The 17,128-nt window shown below is 37.8% G+C and overlaps 1 protein-coding gene and 1 long non-coding RNA gene across 3 annotated transcripts in view; one reads left to right on the top strand and one right to left on the bottom strand.

Annotated features, from left to right (window-relative positions):
* The window catches only part of LOC126473168 (ABC transporter G family member 23-like), a 490,841-nt gene that overhangs the window by 464,892 nt on the left and 8,821 nt on the right, over positions 1–17,128 (top strand). For both annotated transcript variants that reach the window (XM_050100049.1, XM_050100048.1), the window contains exons 17-18: positions 13,090–13,266; positions 13,653–13,739. In XM_050100049.1, the coding sequence (XP_049956006.1) occupies positions 13,090–13,266; positions 13,653–13,739 (264 nt within the window). The remainder of the gene's footprint in view (positions 1–13,089; positions 13,267–13,652; positions 13,740–17,128) is intronic.
* Positions 47–15,747, bottom strand: LOC126473169 (uncharacterized). Its single transcript, XR_007586418.1, has 3 exons — positions 15,582–15,747; positions 1,015–1,208; positions 47–386 (listed from the first exon to the last, which is right to left on the bottom strand). It is a non-coding gene; the product is annotated as an uncharacterized LOC126473169 (long non-coding RNA).

The raw sequence follows: 17,128 nt of genomic DNA, 5'->3' as shown, positions 1-17,128 counted from the left end.
ATAGTCAACATCTATCATTCATACCATTAAATGTGAACTGTTATGAATTTGAATGATTTATTTATTTTTTCCATGTTCCATGAACAATCCTGGGTCAGCAATGTTACTTTGAGATCTGTAAATTATGTACATTATGGTTTCTTTTTATTTTCCACATGAGCTTCACAGATAAAGAACTTAGAGATATCTCTTCTTCCTACCACAATGTTTATAATGTGCTACCTTTACTGGACAATACTGTATGAGTTCAGCTGTCATGACATTAGCACTTTCTGGAATTCCTCCTTGAATTAGATGGCACAGTCTCTCCACTTGACCTTTTTTTTAACATGGAGTGCAATAGAGTTTTTATTGCATAATATAGTTTCCTTGAAGGCAACTTTAACCTGCGGATATAAAAATGACCCAATCAATCTATTATCATAAAACACAAAACTTATGTATTTGAAACACTGTAACCCTATTAAATACATTTCTTAACCATTTAACTTACAGTGTTGTGCTAGCACAATATGAACAAACTAATGGGTATTAATTAATTTTTCAACATAAACTTAACTTTTCCATCACTGGAATGTTCATAACATACAAAAAGTGGAATCTTCAGATAATCTAACAAGCACAGAAATGTAAATTCTTGGGCCACAAATCACACTTTTATGTTATTTTATTTTAATTACTCTACAAAAAGTGAATCAATTGTTTACATATCATCCCATGTAGGCTTTCACGGCCGGCGTCTTCATCAGTAAACATTTCCGGGCTAAGTTGCCATGGTCGATCTGTAGAACTTCTTCTCCCTGACGTTTAATTCTCAACTACGGAGAACATCTTCCGAGGTTAGTCGACTCACCTCGGAAGATGTTCTCCGTAGTTGAGAACGAAACATCAGGGAGAAGAAGTTCTACAGATCGACCAAGGCAACTTAGCCCGGAAGTGTTTACTGATGAATTGTTTACATAATTTGAGAACAAAATGATTAATAAGATAATATTACTGTTGTCATGCCATTACCTTACAATAATAATTTTGTTGTCCTTCCACAGTTAGTAATGGAATTTGGGTGCAGTCTCCTTGCTCTTGCTATAAAGGAAAGAGTTTGAGCACCCAAGTACCCCCCGGTCCATCTTTGTTAGGCGTTGTTGAATTCTGTCAACAATATTTCCTTCTCAGCAACTGAAAACTTCTTAAAACATTTATGCTGGCATCTGTAAACAGATATTAGTGTATGATTAACCTATATATTTTGGCAAATAACATTTTTATTGATTTCCCATATTATAACTTAAATATAAATTGAAAATTTGCATAAATGAAAGGAATTTATCAACTCATTTCAGTATAATGTTTCTACACAACTTGTTTCTACTATTATATTAAGCATGGAGAATACAAACAATGAACATATTATGACTAGTTTCTAGCAATCTGCACCTGTTTCCCTTTCTAAAACAATGGTTCCTTTCCAGTTGGTATATTCCAAATCAATGGCATTGTTTTGTTTAATCCCATACCTCTTCCGCAATTCAGGGCATCATTCCTTTCTTCTAAATTCTTGTAAATCATCTCTGTATTAGTCTGACAGGTCCATAACCAAAGCTATTTTGAAATCTCACAGCTGTTTACTGCATCCCGCTACAGTGTTGCCATCACACCTGAAGTTCTTTCGTGCAATTTAGGGACTTGTCTCTGTGTTTAACGAAATTGCCATGTAAATTTCGTTAAAGAATAAAATTTGCTTTTAAGTTAATTTTCTTTACCTTACTTTCTTTGTGTGCGAACTTTGTTGTAGAACCTCTCTCTTATTTACGTGTGGTAATAAAAAAATTCACTTTCAAAAGAATTACGTACATTTAAAAATTACGTGAACTCATATTGACTGATTAAGAATATTCAGTTGAGAATTAAGTCCTTTACATCATTCGGCCTTGGCACACATTTTCCAAATGCAGTGGATTTTTTTGTCAAATATTTACTGAATTCTATCCCGGCGTTAACTATGGAACACAAGATTATCTCTATTAGCAGAAAATGGTTAATTATTGCCAAGCCGACATTTAATTATCACTGATCAAACCTACTTCGCTATACATTTAAGTTATTTGAAAGAACCAAACTTGTTAAATTTCAATGTTAACTAACATTAACTATCCGCCTACGAACGCACAAATGTATAATTAGTTTAAAATCAGGATCACTGTAAAAGAAGAACAATTTCTTAATTCACTGTTAATTTTCATCTATCTGTTCCCGATTTACGGGTTTGGTTGATTTTCCTTTAGCGGAACAATTTTTTTAAATGTGCCACCGCTGCAAATCGATCGGTCGCGGCACAGCCCAGCAACACCGCTAAAAATGCTGAAAATTCTTAAAAGAAATTTTATAGATGACATGGGCAAGCTAATTTACATTAATAATACACACTTTTGATAAATTCTGATATATTTAGATCAAACAATAATTCAACTCACATCAATTTGTAACTTCTGCTCTAATGGCGGCTAAGTCAAGACAGAGACAAAAGAAGTCTACGCATTCATAAATCGCTTCAACACAGCTTCCTATCGCATTCAGCTCTACACAGAGAAGACCAAAGAATACGCTGTACATGGTTCTTTTATACTACTGCTGACAATTAACATTTCTTTGTAATTTGACAATATTATTCTCCTCTGGCTAATTTTTACATCTCTGTAGTCGCAGATACTGACACATTTCACAATCACATAATAAATATAGAAAAATTACTATACTAAATACAGAGAGAATATTACTACAAAAATATTACAATAATAACAAATGTCTTTTGTTCAATAATTACGGTATATACAACTTGCTCAGAGCGGCGTATATGGTACAAATAAACTCTTGTGCATTAATAACGTGAGTTTGCCAGGGAACGTTACATGTGGCAAGTCTTCTTTCTGCATGAAATTAAATTTTAACTCTGGTTTAGACAGGGAAAAATATTACGTGACAATTCCCATTTAGAACCAAGAGATGCGTAATCATGTGGAAATAACAACTACAGTAATAACTCATACACCCCAGAAATGATGACAAGCCCCATTCTTGATCTCAACACCTCAGATGTTAATATTCCAATGTGGACTTTCCATTGTTTGAAGCATTGAACATTAACATCTATTATTTTGTTATAACGCTAATCTCTGACAAAATCATGTTTATCTACCTCTTCCAACAGTTTCTTGTCCACAGCTGTATCAAGATGATCCTGTGCCCCTGTCAGAATTGGCAAAGCTGTAAACCCCCCCCCCCCCCCCTCCTTTCCATAAAAAAAAAGCCTTCCTGAAATTTTTCCTAGGCAGATTCAGCAAATATTTGTACATAGATTTAATAAGAATTAACATGACTGAAAAATATTATCTAATCCAACTACGGCAATGAAAAATGTTGTACGCAACAAATAAAATGTATAACTGTAGTTCATAAATTACAATTTGTGTAAAATTTCTGAAAAAAGGAATAAAATCCATATCTTCCTTGGCAAAGGTTTTGTTTACCAAAGTCGCACCTCTTGCAACTTCAGCACAATGAATAATACTAAAATTGATGTGTTTTGGGGAGATCTTTAATGTGGTGTATCATAGAAAGTGCATATTTTTGTAATATGCATATATTAATATGAAAACCACCGAATTCAGCGTTTTGACTTTATAAACACTGAATTTGAGATGGTAGCTCCTCAGTTTGCTTCTGTCAGCTTGTCACAGTTGAATTCATCAGCCTATCATAGCACACATTTACATTCTTGCTTCCACAAATATTTAGGATTTTTGCTGAAAAGCCTGGTTGTGGTGACGGAATGATCTATAGCATAGCCCAAGCTCTAAGTTACTTTGGAAAATAACAGTATAGTTGTGAGTTGGTGAAGCCAACAAATGTGAAAGCAAAAAACCTGGTCATTGTGACAGACTGATCCGTAGTTAGGTGGAAGGCAACAGTTTGTTTGGGAGTTGCTGAAGCCAACAAATGTGAAAGCAAAATGATCTGGTTGCCATGACAGATTGTAGCTTATTGTGTGACTGGCTGATTACATCATGTGTCCTGTGCTGTTATTGATTGATAGAAGAAAATTGAGTAGCTGCCATATTGATTTCAGTGCTTCTGAAGCTAATTTGCTGTATTTTTTGGTTTTCATATTTATACTAACGTATTATGAAAATATGCACTTTCAGTAATATACCACATCAAAGATCTCTCCAAAACAAGTCATTTTCAGTACATTTTAGTTGTGGTGCTACAGTGACAGGATGTGCAACTTTGGTATATAAGCTGTTACTCTTGTTGTTTCCGGTAGCAACTGTACATTGGTTTTATTGTGACATAAAGTGACAACAAACACTATTAATAACTCATAAATGATTAATAGTGAAGTAATTATTAATTATAAATGAAAGAATGTCTTGGAACAGTAGTGTGTAAAAGTAGGAGGAAGCAAACAGCTTGGTGGAATGACACAGTCAAGGCAGCCTGTAAAAGGAAAAAGAAGGCGTATAAAAAATGGCTACATACTAGAACTCAGGTAGACAGAGAAAGTTATGTTGAAGAAAGAAACAAAGCCAAACAGATAATTGCAGCATCCAAGAAGAAATCTTGGGGAGACTTTGGAAACAGGTTGGAGACATTGGGTCAAGCTGCTGGGAAACCATTCTGGAGTGTAATTAGCAGTCTTCGAAAGGGAGGTAAGAAGGAAATGACAAGTATTTTTGACAGGTCAGGGAAACTGCTGGTGAATCCTGTGGATGCCTTGGGCAGATGGAGGGAATATTTTGAAGAGTTGCTCAATGTAGGTGAAAATACGATCAGTAATGTTTCAGATTTCGAGGTAGAATGGGATAGGAATGATGATGGAAATAGGATCACGTTTGAGGAAGTGGAGAAAATGGTCAATAGATTGCAGTGCAATAAAGCAGCTGGGGTGGATGAAATTAAGTCGGAACTCATCAAGTACAGTGGAATGTCAGGTCTTAAATGGCTACACAGGATAATTGAAATGGCCTGGGAGTCGGGATAGGTTCCATCAGACTGGACAAAAGCAGTAATCACACCAATCTATAAACATGGAAACAAAAGGATTGTAACAACTACAGAGGTATCTCTGTAATCAGCGTTGTGGGTAAAATCTTCTCAGGTATTGTTGAAAGGAAAGTGCGAGTATTAGTTGAGGAGCAATTGGATGAAAATCAGTGTGGGTTTAGGCCTCTTAGAGGTTGTCAGGACCAGATCTTTAGCTTGTGACAAATAATGGAGAAGTGTTATGAGTGGAACAGGGAATTGTATCTATGCTTTATAGATCTAGAAAAGGCATATGACCGGGTTCCTGGGAGGAAGTTATTGTCTGTTCTACGAGATTATGGAATAGGAGGCAAACTTTTGCAAGCAATTAAAGGTCTTTACATGGATAGTCAGGCAGCAGTTAGAGTTGACGGTAAACTGAGTTCATGGTTCAGAGTAGTTTCAGGGGTAAGACAAGGCTGCAACCTGTCTCCACTGTTGTTCATATTATTTATGGATCATATGTTGAAAACAATAGACTGGCTGGGTGAGATTAAGATATGTGAACACAAAATAAGCAGTCTTGCATATGCGGATGACTTAGTTGTGATGGCAGATTCGACTGAAAGTTTGCAGAGTAATATTTCAGAGCTAGATCAGAAATGTAAGGACTATGGTATGAAGATTAGCATCTCCAAAACGAAAGTAATGTCAGTGGGAAAGAAATATAAACGGATTGAGTGCCAAATAGGAGGAACAAAGTTAGAACAGGTGGACGGTTTCAAGTACTTAGGATGCATATTCTCACAGGATGGCAACATAGTGAAAGAACTGGAAGCGAGGTGTAGCAAGGCTAATGCAGTGAGTGCTCAGCTATGATCTACTCTCTTCTGCAAGAAGGAAGTCAGTACCAAGACTAAGTTATCTGTGCACCGTTAAATCTTTCGACCAACTTTGTTGTATGGGAGCGAAAGCTGGGTGGATTCAGGTTACCTTATCAATAAGGTTGAGGTTACGGATATGAAAGTAGCTAGGATGATTGCGGGTACTAGTAGATGGGAACAATGGCAGGAGGGTGTCCACAATGAGGAAATCAAAGAAAAACTGGGAATGAACTCTATAGATGTAGCAGTCAGGGCGAACAGGCTTAGATGGTGGGGTCATGTTACACGCATGGGAGAAGCAAGGTTACCCAAGAGACTCATGGGTTCAGCAGTAGAGGGTAGGAGGAGTTGGGGCAGACCAAGGAGAAGGTACCTGGATTCGGTTAAGAATGATTTTGAAGTAATAGGTTTAACATCAGAAGAGGCACCAATGTTAGCACTGAATAGGGGATCATGGAGGAATTTTATAAGGTGGGCTATGCTCCAGACTGAATGCTGAAAGGCATAATCAGTCTTAAATGATGATGATGATGATGAAAGAAAAGGGCTGTAATTGAGAGTTCAGAAAATGTTCCTTTCACATTTGTTTATACAAGATTTTAGTTTGGGTGAAATGTGTTTAGCTGTCTATAGGCACAACAAGTAACAATTCCCATAATATTATTAATCAGTCACAGATGATTTATTCTTTAACTTGTTTTTTTTATTAACATAACAGATAATACCAATCAAGTGCTGCATGTAGGTGCAAGTGAATTGCATATCCCCTCTGCCTTTTTTGCCTGCTTTCTGTGCTTCCACATCTCACTGCAGTTCTTGAATGGCAAAAATCTGATGCCATTGGTCAAGTAGTGTATTTCCTTCAGCAGTCACTAACTGACTTTTGTGATCCTACAGTACCATAGTGAAGTAGCTACAAGAACGCCATTGTCAAACATGAGTGAGCTGTGGGCAGCAGCCATGTGAAAAAAGTATACTGTTTCCACACAGACCATGCCAGTGGTAGGTCTCTGTTCACTAGTTGCCATGTTGTTATGGTGTTATGTGGATGAAATGACACTGTAGGAATTGGGAATGACAGTATGACAACAACATGCATTTACAGTTGCAGGGTGGGACAAAGGCTCCTTTTGTAAGCAGAAGATGGGAGTGCTAGGGGTAGGAGAACTCATCTTTGTAATTAAACTGTCCTTTTTGCATCTACTCTGTGCCGTCTGTGTGCACATCCATACTCCGCAAACCACTGTGCGATGCATGGCAAAGAGTACATTCTGTTGTACCAGTTATTAGGGTTTCTTCCTGTTCTATCCACCTATTGAGCATGGGAAGAATGATTGTTTGAATGCCTCTGTGTATGCATAATGATTCTAATCTTATCCTAATGATCCCTATGTGCGCAATGTGAAGGGGATTGTAGTATATTCTTAGAGTCATTATTTAAAGCCAGTTCTTGAAACTTTGTTAATAGACTTTCTTCAAAGGTCCTCCAGTTCATTTCCTTCAGTGTCTCTGTTACACACTCCTATGGATCAAACAAACCTCTGACCATCTACGCTGCCCTTCTGTGTATATATTCAACATCCCCTGTTAGTCCTGTTTGGTATGAGTCTCACACACTTGAGCAGTATTCTAGAACTGGTCGCACGAGTGATTTGTAAGCAATTTTCTTTGTAGAGAATTGCATTTCCCCAGTATTCTTCCAATACACTGAAGTCTACCACCTGAGGGTTGGGTTGTTTTGGGGAAGGAGACCAGACAGCGAGGTCATCGGTCTCATCAGATTAGGGAAGGACGGGGAAGGAAGTCGGCCGTGCCCTTTGAAAGGAACCATCCTGGCATTTGCCTGGAGCGATTTAGGGAAATCACGGAAAACCTAAAGCAGGATGGCCAGACGCGGGATTGAACCGTCGTCCTCCCGAATGCGAGTCCAATGTCTAACCACTGTGCTACTTCGCTCGGTAGTCTACCACCTGACTTACCCACAACTGGGCCTATGTGATTGTCCCACTTCATATCCCTGCAATGTGTTACAGCCAAGTATTTGTATGAGTTGACCAATTCCAGCAGTGACCCACTGATATAGTAGTCATAGGACACTCCATTTTTTGTTTTGTTTTGTGAAGTGCACAATTTTACATTTCTGAACATATAAAGCAAATTGACAATCTTTGCACCACTTTTAAATCTTATCAAGATCTGCTTGAATATTTATGCAGCTTCTTTCAGACAGTACTCCATTGCAGATAACTGCATCATTTGCAAAAAGTCTGAGGTTACTTTTTATATTGTCTGCAATGTCATTAATATAAAATATGAACAGTTATGGTCCTGACACACATCCCAGGGCACACCTGAAGTTACTGCTACATTCTGGATGATGACACTACATCAAGATAACATACTGCATTCTCCTTGCCAAAAGGTCCTCAATCCAGTCACAAATTTCACTGGATACCAAATAGGATCATACTTTTGACAATAGGTGTAGGAGTGGCACTGGGTCAAATGCTTTTCAGAAATCAAGAAATAGTGCATTTACCTGACTGTCTTGATACAAAGCTTTCAGTATGGCATGTGAGAAAAGTCTGAGTTGGATTTCACATGATCAATGTTTTTTGTATCCATGCTGGTTGGCATTGAGGAGGTCATTCTGTTTGAGATACTATATTATGTTTGAGCTCAGAATGTGTTATAAGATTCTACAACCAACTGTTGTCAAGGATATTGTAGAATATTTTTGGACCATTTGTCCTACCCTTCTTCTAGACAGGTGTGACCTGTGCTTTTTCCAAGAATTGGGAATGGCTTTTTATTTGAGAGATCTCTGATAGATTATACAAAGGGTGTTCAAAAAGTTTTGCACAGTCGTCTATAATTTTTTTTATTTTTTTGTAGCAGGAGATTGAAATTTTTTTAACATACTTGGAAGATTTAGCTATACATTGAGCCTACTCAATGTAGTCTCCATCAGCTGTGACACATATGGCCAAATGTTCTTTCCATGATGTAAATGCACTTTGGTAAAATTCTGGGTATTGACTTTTACACCATCGCTTGACACAGGAAACGAGGTCTTCCTCAATATCAAATGTTTTACTGTGCAGGTGGGCCTTCAGACTACCAAAGAAGTAAAAATCAGATGGAGCCCAGTCAAGACTGTAGGGAGGTTGAGGAACAATTTTCCAGCCCATTTTTCTGATTTTCTCCTGTGTCATAAAGGCTGTATGGGATTTGGCATTGCCATGGTGTAGTCTGATGAGCTGACCCTGAAGCTGTGGTCTGTGAGTCTTGATGGCACATCGCAGCTTGTCCAATGACAAACAGTAATGGTCCCAGTTAATTGTGGAGGCAGGTTCCAAAAAGTCAATGAAAATGACACCACACTGATCCCAGAAGAAGGAGGCCATCAGCTTTTGCCCTGCTGTCTGTGAAAGTCACCTTCTTTAAACCTCTGCAACCACTGCTGGATACTGCTACGATCCACTGTGTCCTCCCCATAAACAGGAAGCAACTTCCTGTGAATTGATGTGGCAAAGTCATCGCTGGTTTTGAAGAGCAACTTCATCACTGAACGTTGTCACAACCTGACATCTACTTCAGTCGATATGGCTCATGTGTAAATAAAAGAAAATACTTTTATACAACAACTTATAGCTAAATGTTCCAAGTATGTTCACAAAAAATTTAATTCTCCTCCTGCAAAAAATAACAAAAATTAGAGACGACTGTGCAAAACTTTTTGAACTCCCTTTGTAGTTAGAAGAGGGCTGAACTGAGCTGTAAATTCAATATAGAATCTGACATGGATTCCATCAGGCCCTGGATCGTTGTTCAGTTTTGAAGATTTCTGCTGTTTCTCAACGCCACTGACACTAATACTTATTTCATTCATCTTTTCGTGGTATGAGGATTAAAGTGGGGAATTTCTCCTAGGTTTTCCTTGGTAAAGGAGCATCTGAACATGGAGTTAAGCATTTCAGCTTTTGCTTTGCTATCCTCAATCTCAGTTCCTGTCTCATTCACTAGGAACTGGACACTAACTCTTGTGCCACTAAGAGTCTTTACTTATGACCAAAATTACTTTGGGTTTTATGAAGTATCATTTGACAATATTCTGTTATGGTAGACATTGAAGGCATCATGCATTGTTCTCTTGACAGGCAAACACGTTTCATTTAGAGCTCTATAGTCCCATGCTTTGTTTTACACTTATTAAGCAGTAGTCTCTGTTTCTTTATAAGTTTCTTTATAGTGACCATATACCATGGAGGTTCCCTCCCATTATGAAGTGTTCTACTGGGTACATATCTATTCAGTGCATGGTCAACTAATCTTTTAAATTTGAACCATAGTTCCTCTATATGCTCCTGCCCTGTGCTGAAAGTTTCAAATTCCTCACTTAGGTATGACACTACTGATTTTTCATGTAGTTTACTGAACATATACATCTTTCTGCCTCTTTTAGCTGTCTTTTGTACTTTGGTAATAATTGTTGCCACAACCATCTCATGGTCACAGATACCAGTTTTGATGTGGATATCCTCAAAGAGGTCAGGTCTATGTGTTGTTATTAGATCCAATATATTTTCATCATAAGTGGGGTTCCTAACTATCTGTTCTAGGTACTTTTCAGGAAAGGCATTTAGTAATGTTCCACAGGATGTCTTATCACAGCCACCACTAACAGAACTGTAATTTCCTGAACTAATTGTTGGATGGGTTAAGTCTCCACTGATGATTACAGTATGATTTGGGAACTTATGTACAAGTGAACTGAAGTCTTCTCTGAAGTTTTTGGCTACATTAGGAAATGAGTCTGGTGGGCAACAGAAGGATTCAATTATCATTTTATGTCCACCCCTGATAGTGAGTCTTGCCCAAACAATCTCACATGCAGCTTCAGTTCCCATCTCTGTGGATTTGAGTTTCCTGTCTACTACAACAAATGCACCACCACTATTTCCCATTTGCCTATCCTTTTAATATTCACTTAAATTTTCCCCAAAAAGCTCACTGCTACCAATTTCAGGTTTCAGACAGCTTTCTGTACCTCATATTATGTGAGCTTCTCTGTTTTTCAGGAGCACTCCAGACTCAAGCACTTCGTTGTGAATGCTTCACCAGTTTATTATTACAATTTTAATACTCTCACGTACAGGAGGTATTTCTTTCAAGCTTACGCAGATATTTCTGGGTTTCCTATAGCTATCATTATCTGGAATGGATGGAGAGTCGCATAAACTAAAAAAGCTTTGTGCGCACTCCACACGCAGTCAGGTACCTGAGTAGCAGCCCTGATGTGTGTGTGTGTGTGTGTGTGTGTGTGTGTGTGTGTGTGTGAGAGAGAGAGAGAGAGAGAGAGAGAGAGAGAGAGAGAGAGAGAGATATCTATTTTTGACAAAAGCCTTGTTGGCCAAAAGCTTATATTGTGACAGTCTTTCTGTCGTGCCTACCTGCAGCTCTGTGTCTCCGCTATATGCTGAGTGGCAACTTTCCTTTTCATAATATTGTTACATTCCATCCTTGATTTTATATTGTTTAACATTAATGTAATTTTGACATATGAGTTTGTAAAATAAACAACTAACAAAGCCATTATAAAAATCATAGTTTGTCGTTTTGTGTGCTACTTCTTTAAAATAATGAAAACAAAGCATTTCACAAATCTGATAAAAGAGGTAGTTGTGTGTTACCAAAATAAAGGATAATACTCATCTCACATGATCATTATCACATCAAGAATGAGGATCATAATGCCTTTGCTACAGACTCTGTCTTTGTGGTTTTTAATTTTGAAAAACATTAATGTGGTGTTCTAAATAAGTGACAAACACACACATTTTATTTTTATTGGAGCTTCATGAAAATAGCTTTAACTGAATTTACACTGATTTCAAACACACTACCATACAAACACTGCCTTAACACTCTCCTGGAGCCCACAGCTTCTGGTCTACATATATTTTTAACATTTAAAGGCAGTGTGAGAACTGTTAATAACATATTTTTGATTGACTTCCAGTTACTTAAATTAGTTAAAAATCAATTAGGATGCACTATGGTCACTCAGGACTCCCCCAACACCAACTTCTCAGAATTACACAGCTGGGAACAGGCTTTACAAGATGTCCTTGGTTCTCACCACACACATGGTCTTAATTTATGTTAATTTCTTTGGTCTCAGCATTTCTTTTCAGTAACTATCCCTTTCTTGACTTCTTTTTAGTTTTCTACATCTTTTACTTCTCAACGTATCTATTTTTTTGCACCCTAGCACCTCACATGTCTACCATTGTAACATACTCTTACCATCACTTACACAGTGTTCTGTCATTAATCTCTATTTTGCTTATTACTATATCTTCCACCTTTAAGCTGTCAGGTTTTCAAAACTCCTCCAGTGCAGTCCCCAACAATCAGTCTTTCCTTCTCATCCCAGCCAATAAGTCACCCTCAATCCAGGGTTGTGGGTGACTTTTCCATAATTTTACCTATTTTCTAAACCTCACCAGTCCTCTTCCTTCATCCCTCTGGCAGAAGAAGGAGTCACTGGCTTCAGAAGCTTGCACATTTCCTTAACTTTTATTTGTGTTTTCTCCTGCTGCCACTTGGTGATTAGATTTTTTGCCCATACCATTATATTATATTTTCAAAACTGTATTATTTTGGTAACATAGCCAGGAATATCCTTGTTATGAGTCAACAGTAGGTGTTGGAAGCTTACTTATGAAAACAGTACTGTGTGTTCTGTCTCATAGTGTCCACAATCTGCAAGATAATATTTGAAGAAAGACCTAAGCAAAAACTGGGGAACAATAAATGGGGAAATGTTAAATTTTTCATTTTGACTCCTCTGATACAAAATATGAACATGACACTTCTCTAAGAAAACAAAAACACATAAAGTTATAATGTGACATCTTATATCTTCATATTTTTTATGTCACAGCTCTAGCTCTAAAAAGATTAAAAAGGAAACAGTAGCAAACACAACCTTCAATTAATTGCTTTTGAAGTACACATTTTAACAAAGTTTGTATTATAGTGATTCCACAGCCTCATGTCGTTATAATGACTCTAGGGCAACATAAAATGTGACAGTGTTAACTAAAACTATGGATATAGAGTACTTATTTTATGAGACAGTTTGCTAAGCATTACACAGTGATGATTTGACATTTTTTAGGTGTGACAATGTTGGAGGTACTGCTGTGTCATCTGCTGTGCTACTCTTTCTGGATGGCTCTTCAGCTGTTTGAGGTTCTGCTCATGACATTCCTAGTGTTTGATCTCAATTGTGATGGAGACTATGCAACAGTGTCAGCTCTGGCATTCCTCCAAGGTCTCAGTGGAATATGTTATGGTAAGGTCATACAGTGTAATAATGCTCCTCATTGTTAAAATGAAGTATGAAATTGTCAGTTTATGAATTTACAAGGGCCATTTACAATTGATAAAGACTTTAAATCTAATGGAACTCTAAGAGTACATAGAGCTCAACAGAACTGCCTCAGAACTTACTTTTGTACATTGTGGGCATCACACAGTTACTGCAATGCCAACTGTACGTTCTGGATGCTTCACTTCTTTTATCAGGCAGGATAGTTAGGCAATGTGCACCAATACTTCAAATGCACCATTAAAAGATTGTACATAACATAGTGCATAATCACTGCAACTTGTTAGTTTGCTGTGTAGCTTGTGATTTAAAGTCTTGAAATCGCTGTTAATAGTATGTTTTCATTACAGGTTTGGTGATAACAGTTGTCTGCTCAGACCTCACAATGGCAAACTATGTATCTATGGGAAGCTATTTCCCCTATCTGAACCTCAGTGGTATGTTGAAACACATTTTTTAATACATAAGTTGAAGACAATGTGTTATAGGGTTTCATATTTCGTTAATAGTATTTTCTTTTTATATTTGCTTCATCGCACATTAAGCACCACGTTAACTTCCATTTCATGCTGGTAAATATTCAGTTGTATTTTACAGTTACAAAGTTACATGTAAAAACATAATCTGGTATTTTACGTTGCACTGTTTCTCAAATTCCTGACTTTTGCCTTTTACTGGCAACAATTTTATCAGTTCAGACAGACAAGCACATCTGACAGGATGACTGAAAGCATCAGTTTATCAGCACCTATCTGCTACTCTTATGAACTTCGTATAAGCTCTTCCAAGGCTAAAGAAATAGCAGAAAACAGTTTAATCAAAGCCTAAGTATTGTTCCCAGAAATGAGCTTTCACCCTGCAGTGCAGTTCTCCTGGATGCATTATTTACATAATTCTGTGGGTCAGGGAAGAGTAAGAAAGATTATTCAGAGTGAAGTTTTGGGTCAGGCCATGATGTGTACTCTGATGAGTCAGTTGGTAAGAGTTGTCAAGGAAAAGCAAAAGCCTGGGATCACGAGCAAACTTGATGTATAATTGTAAGCTGCCAGGTACAGAAATGTGAAAAGGCTATTACTGTTCATGTTATATATTAATCTCATGGTGAATAATGTTTGTTTCTTGCTGACACAAAACTCTATGAACATGACAGATGCCCAGGCACATCTAGAGATAACCTGAGAATTGATTTTATTAGTTTTTTATTTGGTCCTGTAGATTACATGTTTTACAAGTAGTATACTAGTAACATTTGAAGGATTCCTTGTAATCTATGAGTGTGGAAAACAAATTAGTTACAGGTAATGGACTTTTCTGTAGGAGGTTTTTCCTTATGTAAATCTTTGCAATATCCAGGCATTTCTTTGGGAAAGACTGCCAACTTGTTTTTGATGTAGAGAAATTAGTCATGCAGTTCACAAAAAGGTAGCAGCCTTTGAGTACATAAGTAATGAGTTACTACTGGTGTCAGTCAAGCCAGACAGCATACATGGCAGAATTGAGTGTAACTGTAATATAGACACTCTTTCATATATTGATTTAGTATATGATGCATTAGGTAGGGGTAAAAAGGACATAACAGCTCCCTCTAGTACCACGGAGATTATTCACTGATGTCTTAACACATGCCCTATCATCCTGTCCCTTCTTCTTGTCAATGTTTTCCTTATGTTCCTCACTTCACCAATACTGCAGACAACCTCCTCATTTCTTATCTTAGCAGTCCGCCTAATTTTCAGCATTCTTCTGTAGCTCCAAATCTCAAATACTGTGATTCTCTTATATTATACTGACTTAGGAATAACCCCTTCAGATACTTTGGTAATCTCAATGAGTCAAGGAGTTTATCATGAAAGAGTGAAATATGCACTAGCAACACTCATTTATTAGAAATTAAGACAAGTAACCTCCTACAGTCTTAAAAATTTCTAAAAAGGTAGCTTATAACAGTATATTGAAGCAACTTCTTGAAAAGAATCTTTGAACAACAGCTCTCCTTCACTTCAGTAAATGTTTCTGTACAGAGAAAGCATTATATATTATCACGAAATCTGTTCTGGTAGACCTAAACAAGCAAAATTATCCTATTGTGATTCATTGTGACATTGCTAAGCCCTTCAGTGGTGTAGGTGATAAAATATGGTTAGGGGAACTGAAACGGTTGGCATAAAAGGGGGGCATCTTTCTTGTGTAGATGACATCATATTAAAAATAGAAAAATCAAACAATGGAAAATCCAAGATGGAATGTAACAATATCAGAGAAGGAAAGTTGCCACTCACCATATAGCGGAGATGCTGAGTCACGATAGGCACAATAAAAAGATCACACAATTAAAGCTTTCGGCCATTAAGGCCTTTGTCAGCAGTAGACACACATACACACATGCGCACACACAAACACACTCACATAAATGCAACTTGCACACACATCTGCAGTCTCAGAGAGCTGAGACCACACTGCGAACAGCAGCACCAGTGCATGATGGGAGTGGCGACTTGGTGGGGATAAGGAGGAGGCTGGGGCGGGAAGGGATAGTATGGTGGGAGTGGTCAACAGTCAAGTGTTCCAGTTTAGATGGAGGGCAGGAGAGAAGGTGCGCAGGAGGGAGGGGGTAAGTAGCGGAAAGGAGAGAAATAAAAGAAATTGAAAGACTGGGTGTGGCAGTGAAATGACGGCTGTGTAGTGCTGGAATGGGAACAGGGAGGGGGCTGGATGGGTGAGGACAGTGACTAACAAAGGTTGAGGCCAGGAGCATTACGGGAATGTAGGATGTATTGCAGGGTAAGTTCCCACCTGAGCAATTCAGAAAAGCTGGTGTTGGTGGCAAGGATCCATATGGCACAGGCTGTGAAACAGTCATTAAGATTAGGGATATCATGTTTGGCAGCATGTTCAGCAACGGGGTGGTCCACTTCTTTCTTGGCCACAGTTTGTCGGTGGCCATTCATGTGGACAGACAGCTTGTTGGTGGTCATGCCTACATAGAATGCAGCACAGAGGTTGCAGCTTAGCTTGTAAATCACATGACATGTTTCACAGGTAGCCCTGCCTTTGATGGGATAGGTGATGTTAGTGACCAGACTGGAGTAAGTGGTGGTAGGAGGATGTATCGGACAGGTCTTGCATCCAGGTTTATTACAGGGGTATGAGCCATGAGGTAAGGGATTGGGAGCAGGGGTTATGTAAGGATGGACGAGGATATTGGAAAATCCAGGATGGGATGTAACAATATTATGAGAACAAAAGTTGCTACTCACCATATAGCGGAATGCTGAGTCGCATAATTAGCATCTCTGCTATACAGTGAGTAGCAACTTCCCTTCTTGTAATATTGTTACATGAACTTTTAATGAAATTCAATCAGAAAGATAGTGTTGGATGTTTATTCTTAGATCTTAACTTATATCTCTGTTGCTTTTCAGCATCAAGTGCCAGTAAAAAAAAAGGCACCATCTGCCATATAATGATATCAGCATCACTATCAATATTCTTCAGTCATAGACATCAACATAATCTCTGTAGCATACAGAACTTCTATGACTTCATGACATGTGAATGACATACCTTGGCCAACTAAATAAAGTACTTACTGACCTACTGAAATCTCCTGATGATGACAATGGAAGGAGTTATCAAAAGTTTGAGATTGAACACAGAACTGATGTGGCAAGGACTCTGTGAATCCATTTATTCAAGAATGTTGCCAACAGGGAGAAAACTGTCTCAATATATTAAGATTTATTTCAGTGTTTGTATTATTCAAGATATGAATCAGAAATACAGATAAGCAATTGTGGACATAATGGCATTCCAGATATAATGACAG

This window comes from Schistocerca serialis, chromosome 4 (genome assembly GCF_023864345.2).
Source record: "Schistocerca serialis cubense isolate TAMUIC-IGC-003099 chromosome 4, iqSchSeri2.2, whole genome shotgun sequence".
NCBI classification, from domain to species: Eukaryota; Metazoa; Arthropoda; class Insecta; order Orthoptera; family Acrididae; genus Schistocerca; species Schistocerca serialis.
The sequence above is the reverse complement of the archived record's forward strand: the minus strand, read 5'-3'. Positions and strand labels throughout refer to the sequence as shown.